Here is a 16,807-nt window from a genome sequence, read left to right on the forward strand (position 1 = left end):
AGCCATGCCAGCTATTGTTTTCTGTGACAAAGAACGAGGCCCTATAAGACCTTACCATTTTACTCTCTCCTACCATCACCTACCTCTCTGACTTCCTAACATAAAGAGAGAAAAATGAAACGAGAATCTAAGGATGAAACCGTGCTATGGTAGATAGATGCGATGCGCCAATGCAGAGAATGGAAGTACGGCTGATTTTAATCTTGCAGTATGCCGTCGTGACTTCGTTAGTAGTACCGTGTAATCCCGACTCAAGCCGTTCTAACGATGTCAAATAAGATTTTTAAAAAGAGAAAACAAAAACTCGATTTAAGATATACCGGGTATTGATCGTTCTTTATTAATGAATGAAAAAAAAAAATATTTTTTTAATATTTTTCTTTTCATTCAGAATATTCAATGTTTATTTATTTTCTCATTAAATCAATAATTGTACTCGTAACAATAAGAAAAATAATAATCATTGAATATTCTGAACTGTTATTATTTATTTAAAATGAAAACTTGATTATTAATTGTTTACCATTTTTAAATTTTCTCTCCTCATTTTTCAATATGTATATACGACGGTATATAAAGCTTTTAGTTTTTGATATAATTTCGATGGTTCAGGATGTTGAAATTTTTATGAAATTTAAAAAAAGAACTTCTACAAATGTATCAGCGTAAGTTTCAATGTTCCTCGAAAGCTATTCCGTCCACCCACTTCGAGCGTCTGCAAGAAAGAATTCTCTCTCTCTCTCTCTCTCTCTCTATCTTTCATACATACACACACACACACACACACACACACAGACATACACGCACACACACACACACAATGAGCGGTCTCGAACAAACGTTTTTCTTCTTAACAAATTTTTCTTCCTTCGTTGCTTCGAATTCCAGGTCAGTGGGCCGCTGTAAAAATTCACCTTCTCGTTTGACGTAGAATACACATAGACGATGACGGACGAATTGATTAAATTTCGCGATAAGTTCCTTTGACCAGAACGAACCAACGAACGGATCATCTTTTGGCAACGAAATACGGCCTTCGAATTGTACTCTCGAAACGTTTGCGAACTTGAAATTTGAAAATGTAAACTCTTCCAACTCGTCAATCAAATTGGCACAGAGTAGATTTCCTTTTTATGCAATAGAAAATTCTAACGAATGTCTTGGCATTATTGAAAATCGATATATTTATAATAAATCGTTTTTTTCCAATCTTAACAATGAATATTCGTAATCGAAATTTTAAGTTAGAAATCGTTCATAAAATGAATATAAATCGGCAATTTGGAAATAATTTGTAATAATTCGTTTATCAATGATCTAAAATACATTAAGAAAGAATTTTTATTCGTTCCATCAATTGTATTCGAAAGGTTCAATTAAAAATCTCAATAGGTATGATCCGATTTGATTCGAATCGAAATAGCGACTTTATGTTTTCGACATTTTCGAGATAAATGTTTCTCGAAATTCTCTCGGAGAAGTTTTCTATGTATCGTTCTTGAACAATACAAATCCCCTATCTGACTTTTCGTTCTCGATTATTCTTTTTAGCGATGTCATATATTCTCGATCATTGAAGAAAAAGGAATATTGGAATCAGTGAGCGTGAGACAGACTGAAACAATCGCTCCAGAATCTATCCATCGTATGATAAAGGTGAGGCAAGACACCGAAGAGCGCATGTGCTTCGTCCGTGTAAGTAATCTGTTCGAACATTATATCGGCTTTCTCTAAGGCCTTTGCCAATGCCAATGATTGTTGATAATGAACGTTATCATCGCCGCTACCATGTATCAACATAAACTTCTTCCCTCGAATATCCTCCACTCGTCTTGACACGTCCGTTCCATTGTAACCACCAAGATTGTCCTCTGGTGTTGGAAGACCCATATATCTTTCCGTATAAATCGAATCTGCAAAAATATAGTATTTTTCGATCATTTTCCCTCATCAGTGTTTTCTTCCCATCTTTCTCTCTCTCTCTCTCTCTCTCTCTCTCTCTCTCTCTCTCTCTCTCTCTCTCTCTCTCTCTCTCTCTCTCTCTCTCTCTCTGTCTCGAATGCTATCTCTAATAAGAAAATTTATTTTACTTTTAAAGTTAGGAACGAAAACCTGAAATAAAAAATTATGTTCCTAACTTTCAAAGTTAGAGACAAAAACGAAAAATAAGAAATTGCGTTTATAACTTTCAAAGTTGGGGACAAAAACGAAAAAATAAAAGATTATGTTTCTTTTGATGAAGAACAAATGTTGTTTAAATGAAAAATAAAATGGGATTGTTTCAATTTGAAAAGTAATTTCTCGTTAAAATAAAAGAAGCGAACAGAGGAATGTAAGCAGAATTTTATTAAAAGACTTGCAAAGAAATTCCTTACCATAATAAATCCAAGAGGATACTGGTGCTACGGCTATTCCGCACTTAAAAACAGAAGTTAGATCTTTTGCCAAAATCATGGCACTGCAGAAGCCACCGTAACTCCAGCCCCAGACGCCCGTTCTCTTAGAATCAATCCAAGGAAACATTTCTTGAAGTTTTCTAAAAGAAAAATGTACGAATTCTCAGAATTTCGATTATGATTTAAAAAATTAATTACTTTGTAATATATCAATTTTCAATAATTTGTTTACCTGGTTACGCTAATCTGATCCTCAACCTCAACGGTACCTAATTTTCTATAAATCTCAAAAAGCATTTTGCTACCCTTATTCGATGATCCACGACCATCTATGTAAGCATAGATCACACTACGATTCGTCGTCATATACGCATGATAACCGTACGAAGCAACGTCAATTATTTTTGCCGTATTTGGTCCAGCGTATCTGTGTCGAGAGAAAAAGAAAGGAAAGAAAAATGCAAATAAATGTAAGAAAAAGAAAGAAATACGAACACAATAAGAGAATACAAAAAAAAAAGAGGAATAATTTTAAATGGAAATTGAGATTCTCCTTGTTGAGGAAGATCAATCATACTATTCCTAATGACATCGAAATGAACTCGTTAATAGCGAATGCGATATAAAAAAAAAAAAAATATATATATATATATCTATACATACATATTTCTTACTCTTACAAAATACTCTTCGTTCGTTTAAAAGAAATAAAAGTCTGTTTTTCACGCAACAACGATTTTTAATGATTTTCTTTAAAAGCAATACCTTAATTCACGTACTCAATTTTAAGGAATTAAATCGAATAGGACATCACAAGTAGAAATCTTTTATTATGGTATCGATAAAGTGTATATCTTTCTATCTGATTGGAAAATCGAATCGATCGTCGTATGATATCGACCGACAATAATACAACTATTATCGTCGAATATTTATAATTTTCAGTTGATATTCGCAAAGGCTATTAAAAACGAGTTTGTACATCGACATATCGACGTTAATTTTAAGCACTTTGGAATAATCTCTAACGTGACAATAATATTTTTCTCTGCATCTCTTGAGTCTACTCTGACGTGATATTATATTTAAAATTAATTAATAAAGGAGGAAAAGATTTTTTAAAAAATGTAAGGTTTTTTAAAAAATTACACTAAAGTATTATACTAAATTATATCAATTTACACTCTTAGTATAAACTGTTGTACACCAAACATGCTCAAATACGATTAGAAACTTTGAAATTTGTTGGGAACATTATGTTTGTTATTGTAGGTAGTTTCGCTCTTATTACTTTTATGTTTAAAACGAGTTAAAGCTTTTAAGAAAATTTTTTCCTAATGAACTTGTAAATAAAATAAAAGTAGTGAGAAAAAAGAAACAAAGGAAAAAATTGGAAGAAGAATTTTGATAGGAATTATTTTAAGGAAAAAAACTTATTGTTAATCAAAACTTGTGAAAGATTTAAAATAAAGAGTTAAATGACCGAACTATATAAGCCAAAATCGATTAATTCAATTCAATTTCGAAGCACGAAGTCGATTTACTACGATTCGAAGTGAATTCTATACATTTTTCAGAAAGGCACGTCGCTTTATTTTCTCGTAAAAGAGAAGAGAAAGAAGGGGCCAAAAGTCTAGCGGTAGTTTCGCGAACTCTCTGCTGTAGGATTATCGTACTATTCTTAAAACGAGAAGGGCCGTTTGCAAGATGCAGTTAAGGAAGAAAAAGAAAGTACTTACACATTGACCAACATCGGATACGATTTACTTTCGTCGAAGTTGTGCGGTAGAAAGAGTCTGACTTTACTCTCGTAACCGTTCGCTCGAACGTATAAGTCTTTGACAAGAGGTAACTCTCTCCTTGCAAGTTTACTACGTAAAGACAGATTGTTTTCCCATGAATAAACTTTTTTGTGGTTATTATCGAAAATACCGACGATCATTGGATCGGGACCTTGACAGATTAAAACGTAATGCTGTCCAAATGGCGAGAAAATTGCATCTGCGTATGTACACGCATTACCTGCAAAAAAAAAAAAAAAAAGAAAAGAAAAAAACAAATAATATCCCTAATAATAACAATTACTTTAATACCCAAATAATTCTTTCGTAATTAGATATTTGAATAAATATTTCTTTCGTAAAGATTCGTAAAGATTCTTAATCCATTTGTATTATTTTGTAATACTTCATAAAAATATAATTCGTACATAATAATTGTTTGATTTCGATGAAACTTTTGACGAATAGAATTTCGCGATAGGTTTTTGATACGTAAAAGAAAGAAATAATTATGATTTTTCCATTCTACTCTACGGCATTCATACTTCGAAATTCTACTCTTCGAAATTCATGCTTCGGCATTCATACTTCGAAATTTTACTCTTCGAAATTCATGCTTAGAAATTCATACTTCGAAATTCTACTCTTCGAAATTCATGCCACAATATTTTACGCTTTACGAGAAAGAGAGAGAGAGAGAGAGAGAGAGAGAGAGAGAGAGAGACTATTAAAAGGGGAAAAAAAAGGAATATTTAATCCTTTGAGGACGGGATATCTTTTTCAAATGTTCTTCTCGTTGAGTCGGATGCATTTTTTGTATAAAGCGATCATTATTTATTGCGTAGTAATTGTTTCTTTTTAAAGAACAATTTCATTACCATCGCTGTTATCATATCAGTATCTATTATCTAAAAAGATTTATATTTCTACAGTTTTCATTTGATATATCATCGTCGTAAATGCAGCTTGCATTTGCGGAATTTGTCCGTAAAGGGTTAATATTCGCATACCTAAATGATAAAATTGTGTATATGCTTGCGTTATCACTCTTTGTGCGAATTTCGTTGAATCGGATGCGAATTATGAAATATAGAGCAGAGAGAAACGCTCGATCTAATTTCAATGGTAGAAATTCAACGAAATTATAGAAAAGGGAGAATTCTAAACGTCCAATAATTCGTATTATAAATTTATGTACACGTATGCTTGTACATAAAATATAATTCGAAGATTTGTATTGTTAAAACGATCGATTAAATTTAATTTAATACTCGATCTTGATGAAATAAAAAAAAAAAAAAAAAAAAAAAATAACAGAAAATCAGACAAATAAAATAAAATCATTTAGAATTAGAAGAAGAAAAAGTTTCTCTCTTGTGTGAAACTTACCTTCCGGCGTTAGGACGTTGCAGGATATGCAAGTAGGTTTCTCGCTACCATCAGCTGGCACAGAATATAAATTTCTTTGAGATGGTTCCCCGGGTCCAGTGGCCAAGTAGTAAATTCTACCATGGGAATGATCAATTGCACGAATATCTTGTACCTCTGTGATACCTGGAGTTAAATCCATTTGAATCGATGATGATCGAAGAGTATCGTCGTATCTTATCACATGATGAAATCTTCCAGCCTTCGTACCTGACGAACGAATAAACAAAACAAAATACATTAATGAACAATTCGAACTTAAGGAAAAAAAAAACAAACAAACAAACAAACAAAGAAAAAATTCGAGAAATATTCGAGCTATCCGATATTTCGGAGAATAGTAAATTCGCTTCGATCGTATTATTTAGTATAATTTAAATCTAATATCAAATACGATAACTCATTTGCTTTTAAAACTATACACCCACTTTTCATACCACAGTATACATTTCATTCGCAATCTAAAGTTTCAAAATATCGAAAACTGAAGTATCCTCGGACAGAAAATTTAATCCATAATGTCTGTCTATATTTCTCTGGCAGCTTCATTTCAGAAATTTAAAAAAAAAAATATATATATATATATATATATGCACTCTTGATTTGCTCTTACGAAATGATTCATTTCATAATAGAATGCAAAGGTTTCGAAAATATAAGAGTCATTAGATATACATATATATATGTTTCGCAAACATACCAGACGGTTGTAGTTTCCGCATGTAAAAGAAATCTTTGTAGAAGAATAGATTTTTTATTTCCACCCATCCCTCGTGTTCCTCAACGTCCAATGTCTTAACAATTTCACCGTACTTATTATACCAAACTATTTCAGTCTTGTTTTGTACGCGATTAGACCACATAGCAATGACATGATCAAAATCTTTCCATTGAACGTTGGACAGTACATTGTCTCTGTGTCGTTGAACGAAAAAAAAAAAGGTCGTAAAATGTAAGTAAAAAAAAAAAAAAATAGGAGATATTTCATTTACCTAAGCAGAAAGAAATGTCACTCACGTGCCAACAACCTCAATGGGAGCCTTCAAATCGATCTTATTTAACGTAGGATCGTGAAGATCGACGAGCGTCAAAGATACCACAGGATTCGAAGTGCCAGCCTGAAAATAGGAAAGACAGAGATCGATCAAAAGAATAATCCCTTTAGTATGATTATAGAACGTCTTTACTATCCCCGTTTCTATCGTCTTTCCTAACGTTCATCTTCCATAGCCACCATACTTTTTTTAAACCCAGATAAGTCGAAATAAATCAAAGTATCCTTATGAGAAGAGAAAAAAGAGAAAACACAGGAAAAAGAAAAAGAAAGAACGAATGGAAGGGACGACCTATCGTCGAAGTTAGTCTCTTATCGACGATACAGGCAATCCTAGAGACCCCGATCGAGAAGGAAAACCGCAAAGCACTTTGGGTTTGTTCGAAACCATCTAGTTTGGTAGAGGTGAGGTGTACCTCGATAATGGGATTATCCGCGAAGAACGTACCGATACACGAGCGACTAAAATGGCCTCTAGCTCTTTCTACTCTTCATGAAGAAGAAGAAGAAGAAGAAGAAGAAGAGGATTAAATGAAACCAGCTACACGAGAGAAGAGTGACGGAGGGAGGGAGGGAGAAAAAGATATAGAAAAAGACGATAACCCTTTTCATTCTACGAAAGCCGCCAAGCGTGTCGCTGCCAAGACTTTTACGCCCGTTTTAAATCGTCGCTTCTGTGATACCTCACTAATCTACGGACGAAAAAACAAAGCTAAAGGATTACTCAAGCTGATCCTCTTTCAACGACGAGTTGCTTTCTGTGATATCCAGGAATGAATAAATCCTTGCGTGTTTTGATCCATTCATTGCTTGCATGAATATCAACGTTTTACGATTCTGTTTCGATTTGGGTTCAAGAAAATTATTATTTACCATTTCTAAATGAGATGGTTGAATGGGATCATAGAAATGGATGGCAAATCAACGGCTTGTCAATCAATCTAAATATTTCAGTCGTCAACGAATACCGTGGATTGAATAATATCGAGCTATAACACGAATCGAGATCTCACCTTAGGGTACTTAATCTTCACTTCCGTGGGATATTGGTCCACGAGATTGCCGGGTTCTCCATAATGAAGGTACAAAATTTCTTGCACATTTCTATCGTCGAAAGATGCGTAAGCTAAGTGACTACCATCTGGTGAATACCATATGGCCGATGATCCATGGAACACTTCCTCTGCGATAACAATTGTTATTATTCTTAACGAATTTTAATGATGCAGCGTAATCATCGAAATTAAAAAAAAAAAATAAAAAAAATAAAAAAAAAGCAAAGAAAGAAAACAAAAAAAGATCCATCTTAGTGGGAAATATTTTTACAAAGAAATCAATACTTTTCGTATAATAAACGTTCGAATCGAACTTCTCGATTTTAATCTTTTGAATTTTTTATTTTCTATTAAGAAAAATCGATCTAAGGAAAAAATTTTTAATATTTTCATCTATATATGTAAATGTTTACGATAAAGAACAATGGACTCGTTGAAAAATTTGTAATTGGATATTGATATCTGAGTACAATGAATAATTCATTAATCACTGTTACCTTCGTAAACCCAATCAGGCACGCCATTGTAAACTATTCCGACAATGCCATCATACGTCACTCTTTGAACATCATTAAAACCGTTGTTAGAGAAACGCATGTAGTAGATATCGTTATCGAGAATATATATCAAATCGTCTGTTAGTGGTGCCCATTTGGCAAGCGCTATATGCATCCCATTAGCAATTTTATCATATCCTCTGAAAGAAAATAAAAAAAAATAAATAAATAAATATAATAAATTGATTAGAATGCACGAGCCAATAATTAGACTGCATGCTCATGTTTATATTTCGAGTAATTGCAATATCGATCATCAGGTTCAAAGATTAAAAGTATCTTCGTTGAAAAAATAATTGTTTGGTTTTATTTATAAAGCATCTGATAAAAAAAAAAAAGAAAGAACAATACAATTTGCTTTGTAAGCGATACGGGATTGATCAAATAAGAAAACTCGTATTTTATCTTTTAGTAACATGATCTCTTTCTCTCTCTCTCTCTCTCTCTCTCTCTGTCTTTTTCTGATAAATCCTCTACTATTTAAGATTCTTATCGTTTTAATGAATTGTTGTATAGCGATAATAAAAAAAAAAAAAAAAAAAAAAAAATATTAGTTTCAAAGCAAGTAACACTATATAAAGATAAGGTAAACATTTTACTTACCCAAGTTCAATATCATAAATGACGTATCTCATGAATTTCGAATGTCGGAATCCCTAAAATATAAATTACTAGAATGCTTCTAATACAAATTTATTAGTAATTTATAAAAAAAAAAAAAAAAAAAAAAAAAAAAACACAAGAAAAAACAAAAGGAGAAGAAAAGAACTTTCATACTCACCTTTTGCAAATCGTATCCTATCAGAAGAAATCGTCCTTTCGGCGATAACGCGTAATGCGAGACTAAGTAATCGTCCTAGAAAAGATTTAGTATCTATAGAATAAAAAATGATTTCATTCATGAACAAAAATATATAATTCTTATTATAATCACATAGATATAGGTGGGAAATATCGAAATCATCATCTTCAAGATTATTTGAAGTTAAAGAAATGGTTAAAAACACGCGATTGTATTATCATACTATAACAATCCAATGACTTTTCTTTTTTTTTTTTTTTTTTTACCATAACCGATGAATCGACGATCACAGTCAATCGTTGCTTGATAACGTCGAATTGAAGAATATCTCCTGTCATTGTATCCGTATAAACTATCGTGGTGTCCGATGTCCAAGTGCCATTGAAGGTGTAAGCTAGAAAATCGGCAGTGTAGGTTTCTTCAAGGTTGAAGGGTTCTTTGGAAAGATTCTGACCATCCTGAGTCTCGAGTATCCCATCCAAGTTGTCCTTGTCGATAACACGCGTCACTACTATACACGCAAATATCGATCATCTTTAGATAAATTTTATTAGAACGTTGTATCTATATATCCGTTCGTTTTTTATGCAAATTGATATTATTCGACTATTATGCTTGCTCGTACTAAATTCAGGGCTGACCGCTAACATGATTTATCTACTTCACGTTTTGGAATATACATGGAAAAGTTAGATAAACTAAATGGTCGGTCGTGTTTCAACTAAATGCACTTTGCAATTTGTTCACGATAACATTATTAAAAAGTTTACAGGCTCATTCAATGACTTGCCTTTATCTAGGACTCTACGACTTTTAAATTAACAGTTTAACAAGGTGTTACCTTCTAAGTGATAGAAAGTCGAGGTTTTTTTTTCTTTTTTTATACATCCGGCATTGTTATGATAATGAACTTTGTGAATTGTAGGTTAATTATGATCGTCTACTATTTCATCTACTACTTATTAAGATGATGAAAATTTCAATGGAAAATACATGCAATGATTATGGAATTATATGATTTCGATAATGATACTCGATGAGATCGCCATACTTTATCGATCATATCGACGTTATAGCCTCTTTCTATTTCTTATCCTTTATTTTCAATTTTAATTCAATATCTTCGGGCTCTACGATTTAGAGCGACGCTCGAATAGTACGTGCTGAGAGATGAAATTAGAAGTTCGGAAAATGTTACGGAAGCGTGTAATCGAACGTCAGTAAAGGCGTGTAAATTCAAATAATAAATCTTTCTTTCCGTAAGAAATAGAATTGAGAATTCTAGAGAAATAATACGATAACGTACGAAATGACAATTATTCTAATCTTATTAATACGTTAACGCGTATATCTTATCGTTCGTATTTTTATCAGGAGAAAAATTTTTAAATTAGTTTATATATAAAAAGGAAGGAAAAAAAAAAGGAAAATTCGAAAAACTAGGATATTTATTTATTCTACTGTATTTAAATTCATGTAAATTAGTCAACGGTTTACCTGTTCGCGCTGCCAATAAGACAAAGAAAAGGCCGTTAAGGAGTACGAAACTTCGTAGTGGAACCTGAAAAGAATTTCAAACTATGGAGAATGTTGCGATATTAAAAATTACAGATCCAGACCAACGTTCCCTTTAACTTTCAACCATTTTTCCCCCTTTTTCCCCTCTTTTCCTCGTCATTTGCGAAGGCAAGAAATCAGAAGAAACGCATAAAGTAACCTAAATGCATATCTCAGAAACAGGAAAGTGTTCGAACCGTAGGAAGAAATGAAGGGAGGAAGAATATTTCGAGCAGGACGATAAGAAGGGAAAAGGAAGGGTAGAGAAGAGAAGAGAAGAGAAAATGAAAAGAAGAAAATAAAGAGAGAAAGAGAGAAAGAAAAGAGAGTGAGAGAAAGAGACGACGACTACGTGACAGAAAACTTTTGGCAATGGAATGTACGGCATTGCACGAGGTCGCTTTGGCTGCAACGACAATAATTCCATACTCGAGAACAAGCCTAAAAAGCACTAAAAGCTATGAAATTATTGTCGTCGTGCCAACTTCTAACTGCGCTCGTAAACTTTTTTATCGAGGCACAATGTACGATGTCGGGTCTGCTATGCGAAATATCACGAAACTGGAGACTTTCGAAGGTTTTCTTAATTTTCCGATTGGATGTATGCACATATAATCGCACAATAAATATATATATATATATATATATATATATATATATATATATATGTATGTATGTAAAATTTATACACATATGTTTGTTAACGCGCGTTTAAGGATAAAACGAGAAAGTCAAAAAAAAATAGCACGCATACGAAAGAATACGTCGCACACGTCGAGTATGCCCTTTAAATGTTTGACATTCGATCCTATTTAAAAAGCAAATTAGAGTAAATCACTCGATTATTACTACGAGAACATTAAGCTCGATTATGATGCATATCATTGTCTGCGGCTCTTGTTTAATCTTTCAAAGTAAAAGCGAAACGATTATTAAGATTAATTAATACGAATCAATCACTTTCTTTTTTTACTTTTTTTTATTTCTTTGCTAGTTCCAAGTAATTCGGTAAGATAATTTTTATCACAAATTCATATAAACGTTGATGAATTCTAAAATCATTCGAGGTTAAGGAGAATCCCTTTTTCCTTTTCTTTTTTTTTTTTTTTTCTTTTTATGAAAAAGAATTTCTCATCTCTTATTCGCTGGAATGGAAATGTGATTTATTATTAAAACAGTATTCTCTCTCTCTCTCTCTTTCTATTTCTCTTTCTCCGTACGCGCAGGAATTTTCAAGTTTTCGACATAGATTCTTTACAGATTGAAACTATGAAATAGATAGAAATAAGGTAAGTAGTTCGAAATCCTTTAAAAGTTTTACGGATATAAAGTCCAGTTAAGAATCGAACGATTCTTTAACGATGCTATCGATCGATATCGACTCTATCTCGTAAGCCGGTCAATGCACTAGACAGTCGTTTTATGAAACAATAAACGATTATAGATATCGATGAATCGAGATATCACGGACGTGAAGTTATTTGTTTAAAAAATGATATTATTCGAAAGGAATTTACTGGAAATAAGTCATTAAAACGCGTTTTAAAAATACGTAAAGAAGAAAATGAATTGATAACACGCATAGTTTTATCTCGTACATAGATATATATTTCCTTAATCTTTCTCTTCCTTCGTCAATCAAGAGAACGATTAGATTTTTTGGATTATGCCATATAATTTGTAACTCATCGTTGCTATATGACATGCACGTATACGTGATTAACATTATATAGGTAATAATTTTAACCATGGTAAATGATTATCGTTGCCGTGATAACACCATACGTGACTTCCGCGATAATGAAAAAGTTCGATTCTTTTTTCTTTTTCTTTTTTTTTTTTTTTTTTTTTATGTACGCCGTTATTATTCGTCCGGTAACGATGTACTAGCAACAATAGATCGTACAAATGTTATTCGTGATCGAATTCGTCCTTGCTATAATCGAGACTATATGTGACTGACAAATAAGGAAACACGACAACGGGATTTGGAAAAAAATGAAGAGAAAAAAAGAAAAAAGAAGAAAAAAAAGAAACAAATTTGGTCGTCTCCGGAAATAACCGGTTTGATATGAAAAGTAGAATGAGAGATGTATATATTTGATCACGTGGTTAATTACGAACCGAATAATTAAAGGAGTATATGACGTATCTATTATAACGTATACTTACATAAAAGCACTTTGCGTATTACGTACGTAAATTCATCTCGAATATATACTTTCTGATTAATACTTTACATAACGTAATTAAATCATATTTTTCTCTTTTTTTTTGTTTTTTTTTTCTTCTTCTTCTTTTCAATTTATCGAAGAACAAAGACCGTTTTGCCGATAAATAATTGGACTCGACAAATTTAACGACAATCAAGCAATAAAATATCTTTCATTTTTCGAAAATATCGAAGAGAGATGCTTTTTAAAGAATACCAATGTAAGAGTATACGAGTATTCACACAGGGAGTAATATAGTAGATATATAGTTTAATGTACGTTCACCTACCATGTTTCTTAGGGATGAAGGAGAGCGCGCACGTGTCGATTGCGAGGGATCTTCTTCGACGATGATCGAAAAGCCCGACGTTCCAACAGATCCCAGGAGAACGTTGGAGGAAGACTGATCGATCAAGTATTTTGCCGACGTGTTTATATTCTCGTATGCTCCCACCTACTTCGATAAATTGTAATTTTTTGTCGTTTTTAACCTTCTCTCTTCTCTTTCTCTCTTCTTAATCTCTCTCTTTCTTTCCTTATTTCCTTCTGTTTAGTCGTACATATGTAACATACGTACATAACAAATCCATGAGATACATGCGTGCTCTTTCTCTTATTTTCCCCACTCTATTCTCTTTCTCTATTTCCTCTTCTTTTCACTTGCTCTTCTTTTCTCCTCTTTCAATTAGTTCATAGCCGAGTTTCGATTGATCGGATCGACGATACACAAGCAACGATTTGTCTATTTCAACTTCCTTTCTAACTTCCTGATTTCACGAGAGACTCTCTTAAAATGAAAAAAAAATAATTTTGATAACCCAGAAACCACATCCACATCCGGCAAGGCTCGACATTGTCATCGTTGATAAATATTACAGATTACACCGATATTTTTCTATAATAGATTTTCTTTTGTTTATATTAAACGATCGTAATAGCAACGAGTGCTATTAAGAAATGATGATGATAATGTATTTTATTTAATTTTAATGATCGTACAATTGCAACAATCTTTCGTAAGTTTTTTTTGAAACGATTATTTATTTGATTATTCCGATCGTTAACTATTTACACGTAGAAAACTTTCTCTGATCACAGCTCAATGTATCTTCGAACTTGAAACGTCAAGGACAACGTTATCTCGTACGATAAGGGACAGGCAACTTGTTCATCGAATATCTTTCTAACGTTTTTCAAGTCTTTGATGTCCTTCAATCACTTTATCGGTTATCAAGTATTCACATTCGTCTAATACATTGAGATTCATCAATTCGTCGATAAACAATTCAAATATTTAATTTATAGAAATTATTTGTTATTTACTTGTCTCTTTTCCGACGATATCGTTGTCTTATGTCTCTCTCTCTCTCTCTCTCTCTCTCTCTGTGTGTGTCTATGTGTTTATATGTTTTTCTTTGTCGAGAAATAAAAAACAAAAAAAAAAACGAAAGAAACGAAAGAAAAAGCGTTTTAGAATTTATATTTCCCGATGAGTTTTCAGGGTCGACGCAGGGTCGACTACGTTATCCGTTATGACGAAACGTTCATGGATCGTTACGATTGGCACGTGACGACTATGAAAACGAACTGACCTTATTATATCGCGGTTATGCTAAATAAAGTTCTACGTGAGGTATTAAAGTAAATAACTATTGACCGTTGTCTCTATTCGTCAATTTTGTAATTATCTTTGATAGTTAATGCTTTAACATTAAGATCAATAATCGTTCCTAATGTCTGTTATGTCGTACATTTAAATCGAAAAAAAGAAAAAAAAAGAAAAAAAAAGAAAATAACAAAATGTCACCAATTTACCAAATCCTTCTAATTATTAAATTATGTTATTACAAGCATCGATCATATTAGAGCATCGGTCAATATTTTTTAATATTCATATATTTGGATATATAAATATGATCAATAATATAAATCGATAACCTATGGTCATCGTTCATATCAATATAAACGAATAAATACAAATTAACGATTGAACTGATAATATTAATTATTTCCATTAACTATTGCTATTTTCTACATATATTAAATACTTTTCTATATAGACTTGTTTTTCGAATTAATCTCAAGCGTCTGTCATTGAGAAGAAATAAATTTTAATATTACAAAATATATTCTCATTCTTATCGATGTATCTAAATTTATCTCTACCTTACATTTCAAATAACTTTGATCGAAATTCTTCCCTCGAGAAGAGCTTTCTTTCTGCATACCGTTGACTTCAACAATCTCTCGTATTTAAATTTATAATGAATTTAGAATTTGAACAATAAGCATGCCAAAAACACTTTTATCCAGTTCGTCACTTTTTACTAGGATTATTAGGATGTAGAGAATAAAATAATTCAAAGGAAAGTTGCGACCTTTGCATCGTAAAGTCGACCTACGAACTGATTTGTAGATTAGTGACCCTTCGTTTTGCTACATCTTTATTCGTGACACGTGACAAAGTATGAGAGGAGGGGAAAATATAGCAGCCATTCCATTCCTGCTGTCATCGTCAAAGACCTATTATCATCGATTATCATTATCATCGTCGTTATTCCGTTACATATTAGAGTTGGACCTTCCACAAGTGCAATTGAAAGTCAGCGACGAAAGATATCGGTCAAACATATTATGCAATCTGTTAATTATCGTGAATAAATCGTGAATGATAATATTACTGGAGCATTAATCATCGAATCCAATCTATAAAAGTAATCGTTTTTATACTGATATTAATCGATTAAAAATAAAATATATATATATATATATATATGTAAAGATTCTTATCAAAGATTTAACAAGCATACTCAACGAGCATACGCTTAATTCAATAGTCAAAAGTAAACAAATTGGCTCATTACTCTAGAAGACTGCTGACCTGATTAAAAATGATACTGCAGTACAAATAGATTCGTTATGGCTTGTTAATACACTCGACCATCTACTATTTGGCAAGCTCGATGTATGCTCAACGAAGCTAATTTTCCATCAATCATGAATCATATGGAAGATTATAATTAGTAATTTCTAATGATTGATAAAAAAAATGTTGAAATAAAAAGTAGTGAAAATAGAAAAAAATCTATAAGAATATATTTATATATATATATATATACATATAAATAAAACTATAAGAATATATATATATATATATATATGTATATATGTATATAAAAAATACAACGTAAATGCTCCTTTAAATTCTATAGATAGATTGTAAAATTTATAGGCTTTTAAATAGACATCATCTATTTTAGAATAGACCGGAAATATAATTCAGTAGACCAATTTCATCAAATATAATGAATGAAAAAAGACACTACTGCCATCTTGGCATCATAAATCGAGCTATCAAAAATGATCATCTAAAACAAGTTACCGGTAGGCCTTAAGCCTCGCAGTAGGCAACCCATTCAACGTCTTCGTCTGTTACTTTTAGTTCGCCTTACTTACCACAAGATGGCCATACCTTTAAAATGAAAAATACATTGTATTAAACAAGGCAAGAGAAAACAATGATCGTGATTAAAATTATACGTATTAATTAATTTCTAAAAGAAGTTGAACATGCTAAAAAAAAGGATGATTTTATACTCTTTCTTTTATTTAAAAAAAAAAAAAAAAAAGATATTAGAAGAAGCAAGATATTTCCTCGATACAATAAATAAATAAATCTTTAAACTAGACGATCTGATCAAAGATCTTTAATCAATCTATATTACATAATGAATCATTTAATAATAATAAAAAAGATCATTGAAAATTAAATGCAAAACTTTGAAATATACTTATATGAAATATAATGTAGAGCAGAATTGTGATTGTTCTAAATTATAACATCGTTCGAAAGATTAGCCCTTAGCACGCGCTAAGGATAGTTCGAGTTATCGCGAGGTGAAATCGCTCGAGCACACACAAGGAAGAGATTCAAAAGGCGAATATACGGATTAGAGGCAGCACC

General features: G+C 32.0%; 1 protein-coding gene across 2 annotated transcripts; it reads right to left on the bottom strand.

Moving 5' to 3' along the window:
• Nucleotides 1-1,323: 1,323 nt before the first annotated feature.
• LOC124422474 (venom dipeptidyl peptidase 4) lies at nucleotides 1,324-15,237 on the bottom strand. Of its 2 annotated transcripts, none has more exons than XM_046958940.1 (15): nucleotides 15,015-15,237; nucleotides 13,133-13,630; nucleotides 10,571-10,634; nucleotides 9,340-9,584; nucleotides 9,053-9,127; nucleotides 8,875-8,927; nucleotides 8,212-8,411; nucleotides 7,673-7,842; nucleotides 6,623-6,723; nucleotides 6,306-6,520; nucleotides 5,567-5,815; nucleotides 4,136-4,418; nucleotides 2,629-2,823; nucleotides 2,376-2,536; nucleotides 1,324-1,913 (listed from the first exon to the last, which is right to left on the bottom strand). In XM_046958940.1, the coding sequence occupies exons 2-15, from the start codon at nucleotides 13,133-13,135 to the stop codon at nucleotides 1,597-1,599; spliced, it is 2,331 nt and encodes a 776-aa protein (XP_046814896.1). In that variant the 5' UTR covers nucleotides 13,136-13,630; nucleotides 15,015-15,237; the 3' UTR covers nucleotides 1,324-1,596. The 2 variants fall into 2 exon arrangements, with proteins under 2 accessions (XP_046814896.1, XP_046814898.1); XM_046958942.1 differs by having other exon boundaries at nucleotides 15,010-15,237.
• Nucleotides 15,238-16,807: the final 1,570 nt, after the last annotated feature.

The sequence above is a fragment of the Vespa crabro genome, chromosome 3, assembly GCF_910589235.1.
Source record: "Vespa crabro chromosome 3, iyVesCrab1.2, whole genome shotgun sequence".
Classification (NCBI taxonomy): Eukaryota; Metazoa; Arthropoda; class Insecta; order Hymenoptera; family Vespidae; genus Vespa; species Vespa crabro.

Coding starts and splice junctions, on each gene's coding strand:
- LOC124422474 (XM_046958940.1), bottom strand. Junction 9,585..10,570: donor CTTATTGGCAGCGCGAACAG/GTAAACCGTTGA, acceptor TTGCGTGTATAG/TAGTGACGCGTGTTATCGAC. Junction 6,521..6,622: donor CCCATTGAGGTTGTTGGCAC/GTGAGTGACATT, acceptor TCAACGACACAG/AGACAATGTACTGTCCAACG.